General features: G+C 37.4%; 1 protein-coding gene across 1 annotated transcript in view; it reads left to right on the top strand.

Moving 5' to 3' along the window:
• Positions 1–11700, top strand: part of RBMS3 (RNA binding motif single stranded interacting protein 3) — a 531745-nt gene extending 520045 nt beyond the window's left edge. The window contains exons 12-13 of the mRNA XM_065884879.1: positions 8741–8821; positions 11617–11700. Coding sequence (XP_065740951.1) covers positions 8741–8821; positions 11617–11700 — 165 coding nt within the window. The remainder of the gene's footprint in view (positions 1–8740; positions 8822–11616) is intronic.
• The last annotated feature ends 4570 nt before the right edge of the window (positions 11701–16270 follow it).

Genomic DNA, 16270 nt, shown 5'->3' with positions numbered 1-16270 from the left:
GCACACAAAAACGATATGTTTGTTGACTCTTGTAGAGACTGAACTTTGTTTTAAAGGACAGTTTAAAGGGCACCCTCAACATTTCCTCTTGTTGACTTTCATTGTCTACTCTAGTTCACTGGAATGGCTAGAATTTATGAAGAGTGGGTCTGAGATGGTTGAGGGGAAATCTTTTGTGTGGAAATGGAATTTACTGTGTGTATGTCAGCCTGAATGAGTGCTTTTTCAGTTTGTCTGAAGTGTCCTCACCTAGTCCAATTTAATGCTTTAGTCACAGACTTAAGTAGAAAACAACAAAGCTTTGAGGCACATGGAGGACTTGTCTATCTTCTTGACAAAAATCCCTCCATTCTTTCATTTCCAAGACGGAGAAGAAAACTCCGTTTCCTAGGGGAAAGATCAAGCGAGCCTTGAGAGGCTGAGGGTGTTAGTTGTTGGCCTGTGTGTTCATGTAAGTTTCTGAAAGTGCTATCCAGGTAACAGGTCAGTCAGGTCATTTGTTAAAGTGATTTTTTCTTCTTGAAGCTTGCAGATTTAGAGGCAGATTTGAGTAAACATTGATTTGACCTCAACAGCCTCTCTCATCTGAAGAGGTCATTACTTTACAGAGACTCTTAATTCTTTGCAATAATAATAAGCAAAAATAATAGAGAATGTTAAGAAACAAAAAGGATGGTATTAACAGACAGGAAATTTAAATACAACAAGGGAAGACTAACAAGAAAGTACTAATACAGTAGACCAACTTAATCTGTTCCTGGATACTGTGGTAAATGTAAAATTGGCAATAATGAATAATATATAAAACTGAATAGCTTTATATATGTCAGACAATAAAGGAGAAAGGAACTATCCAGGACATCCAGTGGGTTGGTAATGAAATCTGTTTTTTCTGGGCTCTATCAGGTCCTATTGCCTAACCCATGCTTTAAGACTGTAGTTTATGTTTACTTAGTATTTGGCACACACTAGGGGCTCAATACAGTTTTACTGAATGTTGCTAATTATTGGAATTTTACAGTAGAGCACCGTCACCTCTCAGTTTCCTTCATTTCTCACTTCTGGTGATCTTTTCTCTTTATGCCTTCCATTTCTTTTTCTTGTCTTTGTGCACTGCCTAGAATCTCTAAACAATGTTAGAAGAGATGATACTGAACATCTTTGTGTTATTCCAAAATTCAAATAGAAAGCATTCACTGTGTCACCATTAACTGTGAGGTTAGCTGTAAATTTTTTGTTTACCGACTTCTATTCCTAGTTTCCATCTACTCCTAGTGTGCCAAGACATTTCCTCATATGCAGACGTTAGATTTTATAAAAGTTATTTTAAGTCATTACAATGATCATATAATTTTCTTTATGGTGAATTATGTTGATTGACTTTCAAATATTAAACCTACCTTGCAATCCTGAAATAAATTCTACTTGAACATTATATATATTATATATATTATTATATATTTTTATATATATATATATATATATATATATATATATATCTCACTGAGTTGATAAATTTTATTTTCTACACTATTTAGGGAGCTTTTATAAATACTCATGAAAGACATTGGGCTGTAGTTTTTGTAGTTTTCTCTTCTCGTAATGTCCCTTTCAAATTTTGATATAAAGAATATGCTACTTCATAAGATGAGTTGAGAAGTGTTCCTTCTTTAGCACTCTCTGGAAGAATGTATACAAGATTGCTATTATTTACTCCTTAAATGTTTGGAAAATTCACCAGAGAAGCCAGTTGAAGCTGAAGATTTTATTTTGGGAAGGTTTTGGATTCTGAATTTATTTTTTTTAGTAAATATAGACTATGCAGATATTTGTTTTTTTTTTTTTTTTGCAGTACACAGGCCTCTCACTGTCATGGCCTCTCCTGTTGCGGAGCACAGGCTCCGGACGCGCGGGCTCAGCAGCCACGGCTCACGGGCCTAGCCACTCTGCAGCATGTGGGATCTTCCCGGACTGGGGCATGAACCCATGTCCCTTGCATCGGCAGGCGAGCTCTCAACCACTGCGCCACCAGGGAAGCCCTATGCAGATTTTTTATCTCTTTTTGCACCCATTTTACTAAATTTTGCTGTTCAGCAAATTTGTGTATTTTATCTAAGTTGTCAAATGTATTGACATAATTTTACTCATAATATTCTTTTACTATCTTTTCTACTTACCTCCCTTCTCTACTAAGCCCAAGGAGTCTTTAATTCCTGCTACTCCACTGTGAATATGCTTTCATAGTTGCCTCCATTCTAATTCCTAGTTTTATCTGACTTACTTTTATCTCCTGAGTGGTCTTTGTGGTTCATGGAATCTCTCTTATCTTTCTCTGTATTTCATGTTACCCATCACAGAAAAATTGAGGAGAGGGTAGGAAGGAATTCATGATATCTATATGGAGTTGTTTCAAGTTCAAATTTTAAGACATAGTTTCTTTTTTAAATTATTATTATTTATTTATTGGCTGTGTTGGGTCTTCGTTGCTGTGTGCAGGCTTTCTCTAGTTGCGGTGAGTGGGGGCTACTCTTTGTTGCAGTGCACGGGCTTCTCATTGTTGTGGCTTCTCTTGCTGCAGAGCACGGGCTCTAGGCATGCAGCCTTCAGTAGTTGTGGCACACGGGCTCAGTAGTTGTGGCTTGCGGGCTCTAGAGCTCAGGCTCAGTAGTTGCAGCACACGGGCTTAGTTGCTCCACGGCATGTGGGATCTTCCTGGGCCAGGGCACGAACCTGTGTCCCTTGCATTGGTAGGCAGATTCTTAACCACTGCACCACCAGGGAAGCCCTAGACATAGATTCTTAATCAGCTAAATTTCCATAGTATTATCTTTTATTTTGATTGCTACCACGTGATCTGTGCACATGCTCAAACTTAATGGGCTTTGGTTTTTTCCCAAACATTCCTGAAAATTGCTTTTTCTGCACAGTTGAAGGCTTCCATAGACTGTGATCCCGTGGGAATGACAACTTCTCCCTATATTGCAGTGGGTGAGGTTTTGTAGATTTCCAGTCTAAGATCAACCTCCAAGATTCTTCTTTGTTCCTCTCTTTGCTGTTCCTCTCTTTCCTCAGCAACAAATAGGCCTCAACCCCGAATACAGTGACAACAATCTGTATTTTTTGTTTAACAGTTTAATGCACACCTCTCTGAGCTATGTTTAGCACTATTCTGGTGAGCTGTATAAGATAACATAGGCTACATACTCCTAAAAATTCTGGGCTCCCGTTTCTGTCAAGCCTACTAACTGGTCTTCTTCCCTTTTCAGGTGCTTTTACTCTAGTAGGTGAAGTCTATGCTGCTATCTATATTCACATCTACCTACACTTTAGGGATAATTATTTCATCACTCATAGATGTCTACTTTGATATTTCTGCATTAGTACCTTAAAAAGTAAATAGGCTATAAATTAGCACTAACATAAAACATAATGAAAGCCTACACTATTACTGTTATGGGAGTATCCACTTACTCTCCAGCATTTCATTGGCAGGAGTGGAAGAATATAGGAAGAACTGAGCAGTAGAGGTCCAAGTAGAAGTTCAGCCATAGTGCCCTAGTGGGGGCACTCTTTCCTTTCAACGAGACCCTCTTCAGCTCTATTCTTCTCTATGGATGGTCTCTCATCCACTGAGTGACATGGAGACTTAGAAGGCATTCTTAGAATTATACTCCAGGCAGCTGTTGCTACTTAGCCAATGTAAACATGTGAAATGATACTAATTTGCCGCCCCAAGTACACCAACCTCTCCCTAGCTCTGAGATGACAGAATTTTGCAAATCCAAGAAATATAATCCTCAAAACCCCAGAATACCTCTACCTAAGGTAACTCTGTGGCCTCCTCCTGAGCCGCTTACCAGATACTGATGAATCATAATTCAGGTTGTTCCCTATACCCACAAGCTTCCTTTATGAAAGGAAACTTTGTATTAGACGGAACTCATAGTAATCCACACTGCATGCTATTAGCATCATCCAGCACAATTTCTGCTTTCTCTGCTCAACTTCCTTTCCTGTATCCTTCTCAGTGACTTTCTGGGTTTGATAGGACCTGGACAACTACTCTTGCTGAAATTTGTTAAACCGATTTTTGAATGTTATAGCAAGGACTAGACGCACCAATTTTAAACCTACGTAGTATAACAATAACTCCTAATGAACAAGTTTGATCAATTATTTTATTTTACGAAATTCCAAGAATTGAAATGTGGGGATTTCCTTGCCACTCCTTTGCTCTACAGATAAATAAAAGGAAAAGTTTGCTCAAGGGAAATATAGAAAACGTTTTTTATTTGTTATGCTTTGGTGGGGGAAGAGAAAGTAAATCAGGAACTAAAAATTTGGAGTTTTCACTTTCTGTTTCTTCAGAAATAATCAATGAGTCCACAGTAACAGAAACAGTTTGTTCTAAATTAAATAGACAAAAACACAATTCCTCTCCAACTTCACCATTTTTTTTCTCTCTTCATGTAACTGTCTTGGTGATGCAGTGTCTAGACTTCTTGGAAGAAGTGATGGAGTCTGGAATTTATTCCGTGGGTTTGAAAATGGCTATTTGCGTCTCCTACATACTTCTATGTGAAAATCCAGTGCTTTCAGAATATGTAAAAATCATTGAATTGTTTACCAAAAAAGAAAACTTATCCATGAATATCACAACTTTAAGCTGCCACCAACGGGGAAATATTATATGGATTTATCCATTTTATCTACATCATCTTATTGTAATATGGGTCCCATCAGCCATTATATCCCCCCACAATGCAAAATAATGTGTACTCGTGAAAGAATTATGGAAGACATTTTCTAGCTTTTGAGAAAAACCAGTAAAATAAATTAGCTTAAAGGATAGAAATCCATTCTTCTTTTGGTTTTAATAAGTAATTCACAGAAATTTATCAACTCAAAGGGCAGATTTTTTTTATATCACAGGTCCTTCTTTAGGTTTTTGTCATTTATTAGCTGGATGAAAAGAAAGCAATCTTAGGCACTGAGATCTAAACCATGTTTGTACAGCCTGCATTATTAAGTCTGACTGTAGTTTATCTTTGCTCTTAAGGAAATCATACTGTATGCTTAGAGAAAGTTCAGAGTTATTTGTCACCAATTACCTAAAGCTGAGAGTTGATCTTACACATAGCTGTAGCCGTTTCCTGTAAGTTCTTGTGCGTTATTTTACAAGGCTGTCACTTCTTGAGGCTTTACCCTAGAAAATATATGTCTACCACAGAAAAGTTTCATTGCAAACGTTTATCGAGAGATAAATAGCCTTACGGGGTATAAGACTCCATAGCATTGACTTGTTTAAAATAAGCCTATCCCTAATTTTGAAACAACATTCTCCAGCTCTATTAGATTTTCTGTGACACCAAAAAAAAGAAGAGCAGCCAGAAGGGCTTTTTTTTTTTTAATTAAAAAATACACATACACAACACATTGAACTGAGCTGATCTCATTTATACTATAAAATCTCTATTAGTTCTGAAGAGTAGCATAAAATTAAATTATAAAATAAGTTAAGCACAAGGGATAGCCTTTCTAGAAGAAAATGAGGTATTCTGAGTATATAGTGAAAATTTTTAAATCTATGGAAATTAAATGACAATAAAATGTTTAAACCAAGGTATTATTATCCTATATTTAATTGAAACTCCAATTTTAAAGTCTATTATTTTTTTAAAAGTTGATATTATTTTGCATGGTAATGATCATAAAAGCTCTTAGGACCTTAGTTATTTTATTTCAAGGGTACTGAAGTAGACTGAAAAGTGGGCTGAATCTTGTGTCAACAGAACTGGAATTATTCCAGTATATCTCAGTTTCTCAGTCTGTAAAATGGGTAAGCCATACTGCCTAACTCACAGCATTGTTCTGAAGAGATAACTCTGAATTTATGCTATAAGCAGTTCAGTCTGGGCCACTTTCACAACTTCATTGAATGCCACAGAAGGTATGAAGATGTACTGATTTTACTGAACAGAACGCAGATGGGGTTTTGAATAACTCAGAGTCATTTCAAGAAGCTTTAGCTAAGAATGACACAAAATGCTTTTCATTAACTACACTGCTTGAGAACTCTAGTTTGACAAGAGAGGTCTAAAACTGAGGTGGATTCTCATGAGAAGTCGTGAACGGTGCTACGTGTGGCCCCAGCCCACGTCCCTAAATCTAGTTCACAGAAAGGTCTCCTTAGCGATGCAGACCATGGAGCAGGGGTGGGTCGAGCCATGTCCAGTGACATTGTCTTAAGTCGAGGAAGGACACGCACACTCACTGATGACAATTGCAAAGTTTGGAATTACTAACTCAGGAATAGAAAATACTCAGATCAGTGAGGGAGCATCCTTTTACTGGTGTATTATACATCTTGAAAAACCATGACCAAAGGGGAGAACGTGAGCCACAAGAGCATTAACTCTGTTGGTGAAAACACATTCCCACTTGCTACAGATCTACTAGGATTTTTGATATTCAATTAAAGAAACCTTTTTCAAAGTATATTCTTGAGAGTACTAGTTTTAAGCACAATCAGTAGGTGCTACCAAAAACAGTTTTAGAAACACTGATTTTAGATCTCCTTTAAATAGGCTTCTGTAAAACCTGATTTCTCAGAGTTTTAAAATTCTATCTCTATAGCAAAGAGGATACATTGTGCAGCATTGCTCTGGAACACAGAAAGCTTTTTTCTCAGTTGAGCTAATATTTTTAAAAAAATACATTGTAGGGAATACTAAATTAAGGGATGTTTAAAACCTATATGACCTGTCTGAAATGGCCAAGAAACTGTTATCTCCAATATACTTTCTAGAGCAATTTTGTTGGCAAAGCAGACACCTGCCATGGGTACTAGATATGAAATAATATTTGCTGAAATGTGACTCCAGAGTTCTGTACTTATTTGAAAAATTGATAGCAGTTGGATACCTGAATAATCATTGTCTGCTTAAGGACACGGGGTAATGATGAGCAAGGGGGGCTAAAGTATTTGTTTAAAGGTTATACAAACACTTCATAGGGGTGGGGAAATTGATATCTATAGAGAACTCAGAATTATTGACAGCTAAGAGGCATACAAGATTTGTAATTGGAAATGGAAGGCTTTCTTCTTGTGTCCTTTTATTCAGCCATTGAACAATTATTTACTAGGTACCAGGCATTGTGTGGAGTGTTGGAAGATGCAGAGACATGTAACACTTGGTCCATGCCTTTAGAGAGATGAGAGTCTGGACAATTTTAATAGACGAGTGATGAACACTCTGGGAACACAGAGGATGGGGCACAGAAACCTCTGCTAATTTTCAGTTATGAAGTTAATTAGTAATATCCCCAATCCTTGCAAACAACTGCCCTTGGTACACATTACAAGGCTGTTTTTTGTACACATAGGAATTGCACACAGTTGTTATCAGCAGTAACACATGGATTACAGGCAGCGGTTTGGTTTGTTTGATTTAGTGTTGTTTCACTAAGGCTGTCTCTGTTTTTAGCAAATAGATGTAGTAAGACAGTGCTTAGTTTAGGATGGAGAAGCACTTATCCCAGAGTTGCTTTATTGCTGTATTTCTCTTCAATAGTAAACAACAACATCTGATGAATCAACCTCCATTCAGATATTTCTCTCGATTCAGAATTATCATGCCTCTTGGATACTGAAAGTACCGATCAATGCACAACATTGTAATTTAGGTTTTGCATATTTATGCATGGCCTTAATACATGAACTCAGCAAATTTAGAAGAAGAAAGAATCATGGGCTTGTCGTTTTCCATAAAAAGTGTTCCTCTAAAGCTTTGTGTATTGAGAAACCTTGTTTTCATTAGATGGTTCTGGTTCTGAAATTTTGTGATGTTCAAGTTTAGAAACTCAGAAATACAGTTGATTTCATAGAAGATTCCATTCTCAAAGAGTAGAACTTTGACTTTTCAGGGGGTATGTGTATTACAAATAGGAATATGGGTCATGCTTATGGTGGTGGGCATATAATTTTTCTGGGGCTTCCGTTTTTCATTGCCAAAATACATGTTATCCCCAACATATTTTACTGACTACTACAATGTAGTGAAGAATGATTGGACTGTTGTATTGTTCATCTGGATGAAGAAAATTTGGAGAATTAAAGGAGTGGAAAAGGAAATACAGTGAAATGAACATGGAATAGGGGGAAGGAAGAAAAGCAACTTCAACATTATCTGGAACACTCTATTTCCTTCATATATAAAAAAGTGATCAAATGACAAAAATGATAACATTTACCTATTCTGATTGTTGCTAGATAAGTATTTCTTACATTATTCCTCTCTTTTACGTTAGTTAGAAAAGAAATTATTATTCACAATATAATGATTCATTCATTCAACAAATAATCTGTTGAGAGCCTACTATGTGCTAGCAATAAAATGGAGAAAAAAACAGACGTCATCCCTGCCCTCCTGGCATTTGTGTTTTAGATGTGAAAGTGAAACGTTTGGGAGCTGATGTAGAATATTCAAAAGGACAAAATGAGGGGATGGGGTGAATTAACTTTTACTGACATCGGGGAGGTGGGCTGCTGTTGGTACGGAATCAGTAAGCGATGACTATTCTATGCTGATAGGAACTGCAATATTTTTGGTCAAAATAAAGTTTAAGTTTCATCATGCATTGGTGGGGGGCCACACATCGAAAGCAGTCTTATGTGATATCACTTTTCTCACTGGTTGCACGCCCAAGTTCACCTGCATTTTTCTTTGATTCCCTCTAGTATATGACTGCCGCCGCTCCTATGCAAGGGACCTACATTCCCCAGTACACGCCTGTGCCTCCAACAGCTGTTTCCATTGAAGTAAGTCTGTCTCTTCTTACAGAACAAGGTTAGGGCAGATAAATCTCAGCCACATGCACTGGGGTCCACCATAACCCCCAAAATCCTTATTTGTGATTTTTGTGCTACTTGAAAATTTGAAGTTGCAAACTCACTCTGTGAAAGTATGTACTTTACTTGAACATACCTATGTTTTGCTTTGCATATGACATAAGCAAAATTCGGTATCCCGGTCTGAGAGGAGTGCCATTTTTATGTTTAGAGAAAAGATCAGAGATCAAATAACTACCTCATCAAATGTTAGCCACAAACACTCTGAAAGAGGAAGGCAAACATGTGCAGCTATTTGAATGAGCTAGTTCTCTGATGCCTTGTTTCTCCAGTAGTGGTCCCTAGACCAGCGTTATCAGTATCACCTGAGAGCCTGTTAGCAATGCAGATTTTCAGACCTCACCCAGATCTACTGAATCAGAGTTTGCATTTTAACACGATCCCTTAAGGATCAAGGTGCACATTAAAAGTTGAGAGGGACTGGATTAAAGAACTGGTTGTCAAACTTTTCTGCATATCAAAATTATTTTAAAACTTAATACTTTAAAAAATTGTGATGCCTAGGTCCTATTGCCAGAGAGTCTGATGGGGTCTAGGGTATGGACTGGATACCAGGATTTTTAAAAGATGCTAGGTGATTCTAATGTGTACCAAAGATGAAGAACCACTGCTCTTGCCAATGAACCTTGACAGGACTGTGGCATCCTACAGACAAGAGAGAAAAACTTCTACCACTCATATTCCTGTGGATACTGTGAAAGATAAAGTCGTATTTTCCTTACTAGAAGCTTTGTCCCTTCCTTCTCTCTTTTCATTGGGCTGAATCCATTTCCTCTACACATTATTTTACTGGACAGAGCCAGCAAGATACATAGGAAAGGAGTGGGGCATAGGGCTATGTGGATGGTGGTAAGACACTTAGAGGTGTATACTTCTCTCCGGTTCTAACCATTATTGTTTCTTGCCCCCGCTTCCCCTTCTCCTGATGCACATTTGCCATTATGGTCACAGTGCATTTCTTCCATCAGTTGGGACTCCTCTGGAGTTCACGCCATTGATACTCCATGAGTTGGCCAACCAACTCATGTTGGTACCACTCATTGTGGGAGACCACCATGACTCTTCCAACCTCTGGAGCCACAGAGATTGGGTGAGATCTTTACAGACCAAATTAGATCTTTTGAAATGTTTGTTTGCTTGTTTTTAGTGTGTGACAAATATTTGCTTGTACCAGGGTTTGGGAAGCACAGACATTTAAGAGGACAGTGTCCTGCCACTTAGGAAACCAAGGAGGTCCAATTTTTAAATCTTTTATGTGTTCCAGACCTATGGTCCCCAAGGAATGTTTCAGTATTAAAGAAGTTTTAATTGGCTTTTCAGAATTTCAAGAATATGTGATTAAAATGTATGTTCTTTGCTATATTTAGCTATCAAAACCCATCTAGGCCATAAGAAAATTATGAATCTAGACATTGTAGGTGACTTTAAGCATAAATCTCTGCCACATATCCGCATTTCTCTATCTCTGGACCAAATGTGTGTGCTTATCTCCAGAATCTGAGCTATTTGAGGACTATAAAATAAGGAGACACATTTGACGGTGTTGCTTAGTGGGAACAGTCTAATTATAGTTAAATCTGGGATTTAAAAAGAAATATTTCACTAAGAATTATATAAGTATAGCCTGATATATTGCCTTGAATTTGTGCTTATAAAGGAAAGCACTGATTCATTTTCTATGTAAAAACACGCATTGAAAATTCACCAGTATCCACACAAATCAGTGTGGGTGGGAGTTTCATCAAAATGCATAACATCAAATAGTATATTAGGAAAAAAAAAAGATTGAATTCATAAAGGGAGAATTTTCAGATTCTGAGGAACAATTTCAGGGAGCTTTTGTTAGGGATAGGGAGTTGACCAAAAACCTATATCCCTGCAGAAGCCCAAGGCTATAATATAAGTAAAACCAGGAGAATGTATTCAGATAGATTCCCTCCTTAGGACTACTAACTACCAAACCTCTCTCGGAACCAAACACATTCTGAATGATGACCAACTCAAGAAATCCATTCTTGTTGGCAAAAGCCATTAAAATGGTAAGGGGAGAAGCGAATCAAAATTAAGGATGCTTGTTTCTTTCTTTCTTTTTCTGAAACTTCTAAATGAATTCCAGTTCACATCAAGGAAAATGAAAATAAATAAATAAAACAAATCAAATTGCTTAAGGGAGACCCTGCTTAACAGTGTCCTTTAAAAGAATTCCAAACTTGGATGTAGATTTTTATGAAGGTCAAAGTCCATTGTTTTGCCAGATCATAGAGACAGGGTAGACTACTTTATTCCCAGGAAAATGCTCAAATATACACGTTTTTATAGGAATTCTGCGTGAATTTTTTGATTAAGGAATCATTATTTAGTGTGGCTGTATGCAACCATGATTTAAAAGTTCTAACTATGGGCAAAATGCTTTCCTCATCATTTGACTGCTACAGGGTCTTCTGATGGCAAGGCTTCTTGGTGACACATTGAGGTAGATTCCTCAGCCCTTATTCAAATGTGCTCTGTGGTTTTTCTTTGGGTTCTTGCTGTGGCTTTATATAGCTGAGTGCAGCTCTACTCAAGCCATATGGAAGATGGGTATGCCCTACAGTCCATCTGCAAGAAGCCCTTTTGCTAAAGCCAATAAGACTTTTGTGTTCTTATTGCCTCCATAGGGTGTTGTTGCTGATACCTCTCCCCAGACAGTGGCACCTTCATCCCAGGACACAAGTGGTCAGCAGCAGCAGATAGCAGTGGACACATCCAACGAGCATGCATCCGCATATTCTTACCAACAGTCTAAGTAAGTTCAAGCCATACTAAACTCTTTCCCTCCAGGTCAGCCATCTGGACATTATTCTCTTATGTGGCATCTGCTATCTTTTGCTGCAGTACAGACCATCCCTAACTTAGTGACAATCATATATTTAGTTCATTATTCTGTGGGTTAGAATTTGGGCTGACCTCAGGTGAATGGTTCTTCTGATATTGACTGGACTTGCTTGAGCTATCTGGGCATAGCTCCTGGGCATCTTCACAGTTCTGCTTCTGGGTGTTAGTTGTCTGATGGTTGAGTGATGGACACCAATGAGCCATGTATTGCTGACCCTCTAGCAGGCTTATTCCCATGGAAGTCTCAGAATTCAGAGAACAGCAAGAGACGATGCCCAAATGACCAGCATGTTTTGAATTCTGTTTATGACTCATTTGCTATTGTCCCATAGGTCAAACGCAAGTCATGTGACCAAGCCCAGAGTTAATGTAGGAATTCACTACCAAAAGGCTTGGATACAGAGAGGGGCACCATAGACATTGTTACCAAAAAAAATTCTACCACACATATTTTTTGAAAACCTCCAATATTCACACTTGACGTCATTCTTAAATGAAGACAGTAACACTCCCCTGGCAAGGGTGCTTCAAACTCACCCAGTAAAACAGTTTATGAAAAAGAGTATTGTTAAATATAAAACAACATGGAGTACGGTCTTATTGAGGAATTAAGTGGCAAAGCAAAAATCAGGGAGTCAGAATTACTACTGAAAAATCCTTAAATCACTGAGAGAGCAAAGTTCAGTTAGCTTTGTGTTGAGTAATTATGGAGATAAAATTTGAAAGGTTTTGATTGAAACCAAAGGAATTAACAAAAGTTCAATCTATATACAGATGTCTTGTCATGCTAACTATTTTACTTTATAGGTAACAGTCAAAGCCCTGCTGAATAGAAAATTCCCAAAAGACCCTTCCTGTTTGCAGAGTGCTGTTCCATTTCTTGATCATCAGTTTTCTTTCATCTCAATACACATTTAGAGATTTGTTTGTTGTTGAAAGATTAATAATGGTAATGGAGTCTTCAGTATGTGCTTTAACTTCTAAAGTCAGTCCTCCAAATTAAATATGCTAGAACATGACTTAACCTTACAAATACAAGGTATTATTATTACTATTATTATTATCATTACTACTCCTACTACTATTATCATTATTACTATTACACAACTTTCAGGAAATATCTGTAGTGAATAAGGCATTTTTGTTTTTTATTTGTAAGTTTTTAAATTTTTATTTTATATTGGAGTTTAGTTGATTAAAAATGTTGTGTTAGTTTCAGGTGTACAGCAAAATGATTCACTTATACATATACATGTATCTATTCTTTTTTCAAATTCTTTTCCATTTAGGTTATTACAGAATATTGAGCAGAGTTCCCTGTGCTATACAGTAGGTCCTTGTTTGTTACCTATTTTGAATATAATAGTGTGTATATGTCAATCCCAAACCCCCAATTTAGCCCTGCCCCCCCCCCCACTTTTCCCCTTTGGTAACCATAGGTTTGTTTTCTAAGTCTGTGAGTCTGTTTCTGTTTTGTAAATAAGTTCATTTGTATCATGTTTTTAGATTCCACATATAAGCCATATCATATGATATTTGTCTTTCTCTGTCTTACTTCACTTAGTATGATAATCTCCAGGTCCATCCATGTTGCTGCAACTGGTATTATTTCATCTCTTTAATGGCTGAGTAATATTCTGTTGTATATATGTACATCATCTTCTTTAATCATTCATCTGTTTATGGACATTTAGGTTGCTTCCACATCTTGGCTATTGGAAATAGTGCTGCAATGAACACTGGGGGTGCATGTATCATTTTGAACCATTATTTTCTCCAGATATATGCTCAGGACTGGGATTGCTGGATCATATGGTAGCACTATTGGTTTTTTAAGGAACCTCCATATTGCTTTCCATAGTGGCTTTAGCAATTTACATTCCCACCAACAGTGTAGGAGGGTTCCCTTTTTCTCCACATCCTCTCCAGCATTTATTGTTAGTAGACTTTTGATGATGGCCATTCTGACTGGTGTGAGGTCATATCTCATTGTAGTTTTGATTTGCTAATAATTAGTGATGTTGAGCATCTTTTCTTCTTTGAAGAAACATGTATTTAGGTCTTCTGCACATTTTTCGATTGGGTTTTTTTTTATATTGAGTTCCATGAGCTGTTTATATATTTTGTAGATAAATTCCTTGTCAGTTGCATCATTTGCAAATATTTTCTCCCATTGTGTGGATTGTCTTTTCATTTTGTTTATGGTTTCCTTTGCTGTGCAAAAGCTTTTGAGTTTAATTGGGTCCCATTTGCTTATATTTGTTTTTATTTCCATTACTCTAGGAGACAGATCAGAAAAGATATTGCTGCAATTTATGTCAGAGAGTGTTCTTCCTATGTTTTCCTCTAAGAGTTTTATAGTATACAGTCTTATATTTGGGTCTTTAATCAATTTTGAATTTATTTTTGTATATGGTGTTAAAGAATATTCTATTTTATTCTTTTACATATAGCTGTCCAGTTTCCCCAGCACCAGTTACTGAAGAGACTGTCTTTTCTCCATTGTATAGTCTTGCTTCCTTTGTTGTAGACTGACCATAGCTGCCTGGGTTTCTATATTTCTCTTTTTGTGCCAGTACCATACTGTTTTGATGACTTGTAGCTTTGTATTGATAGCATAGTCTGAAGCCAGGGAGGCTGATTCCTCCAGCTCCATTTTTCTTTCTCAAGATTGCTTTGGCTATTCAAAGTCTTTTGTGACTCATACAAATTTTAAGATTTTTTTGTTCTACTTCTGTAAAAAATGCCATTGATAGTTTGATAAGGATTTCATTGAATCTCTAGATTGCCTTGGGTAGTATAGTCATTTTGACAATACTGATTCTTCCAGTCCAAGAACATGGTATATCTTTCCATCTGTTTGTGTCATCTTTGATTTCTTTCATCAGCATCTTATAGTTTATTGAGTACAGGTCTTTTGCCTCCTTAGTTAAGTTTATTCCTAGGTATTTTATTCTTTAGGGTGTGATGGTAAATGGAACTGTTTCCTTAATTTCTCTTTCTGATCTTTTATTGTTAATGTATAGGAATGCAACAGATTTCTGTGTATTCTTTTAGCTTTTGCTTGTCTGTAATGCTTTGGATTTCTCCATTGATTCTGAACAAGAGCCTTGCTGGGTAGAATATTCTTGGTTGTAGGTATTTCCCTTTCATAATTGTAAATATATAATGCCACTCCCTTTTGGCCTGCAGAGTTTCTGATGAAAAAATCAGCTGATAGCCTTATGAGGATTCCTTTTTATGTTATTTGTTGTTTTCCCTTGTTGCTTTTAATAATTTTTCTTTGTATTTAATTTTTGTTAGTTTGATTACTATGTGTCTCGGTGTGTTCCTCCTTGGGTTTATCCTGTATCAGGATCCTGTACCCTGCATTTCCTGGACTTGGGTGACTGTTTCCTTTCCTGTGTTGGGGAAATTTTCGGCTATTATATCTTCAAATATTTTCTCAGGCCCTTTCCCTTTTTCTTCTTCTGTGAATGTTGGTGCATTTAACATTGTCCCAGAGGTCTCTGAAACTTTCATCATTGCTTTTCATTCTTTTCTCGTCTTTTAAATAAATAAATAAATGCATTTATTTATTTATTTATTTATTTATTTATTTTTGGCTGCATTGGGTCTTTGTTGCTCTGTGCGACCTTTCTCTAGTTGCAGAGAGTGGGGGCTACTGTTCGTTGCAGTGCACGGGCTTCTCATTGTCATGGCTTCTCTTGTTGCAGAGCACGGGCTCTAGGCATGCAGGCTCAGTAGTTGTGGCTCACAGGCTCTAGAGCACAGGCTCAGTAGTTGTGGTGCACGGGCTTAGTTGCTTTGTGGCATGTGGGATCTTCCCAGACCAGGGCTCGAACCCATGTTCCCTGCATTGGCAGGTGGATTCTTAACCACTACACCATGAGGGAAGTCCCCCTTTTTTTTTTCTTTATTCTGTTCTGTGGCATTGATGTCCACCACTCTGTCTTCCAGTTCACTTATCTGTTCTTCTGCCTCAGTTATTCTGCTATTAATTCCTTCCAGTATATTTTTCATTTCAGTTATTATGTTCATCTGTTTGTTTTTTTCTTTGTTCTTTAAATCTTCTATCTCTGTTGAAAATTTTTTGCATCTTCTTGGTCTATACCTCCATTCTTCTGAGGTTTTGGATCATTTACTATCATTACTCTGAATACTTTTTTCAGGGAGATTGCCTATCTCCTCTTCATTTAGTTGTTCTTGTGGGTTCTTCTCTTGTTCCTTTGTTTGCAACATATTTCTGTGTCATCTCATTTGTCTGTTTGTGTATGTGGTCTCCTTCCCACAGGCTGCAGGATCATAGTTCCTCTTGCTTCTGGTGTCTGCCCCCTGGTGGGTGAGGCTGGTCCAGGGGCTTATGTAGCCATCCTGGTGGGAGGGGACTGGTGCCTGCCCTCAGGTGGGTAGAGCTGGCACTTGTCCCTCTGGTGGGCAGAGCCGTGTCAAGGGCTGTGTTTTGAGGTGGCTGTGAGCTCAGTA

Source organism: Phocoena phocoena, chromosome 10 (assembly GCF_963924675.1).
Source record: "Phocoena phocoena chromosome 10, mPhoPho1.1, whole genome shotgun sequence".
Lineage (NCBI taxonomy): Eukaryota > Metazoa > Chordata > Mammalia > Artiodactyla > Phocoenidae > Phocoena > Phocoena phocoena.
This window is presented reverse-complemented; position numbering and strand designations above follow the sequence as displayed.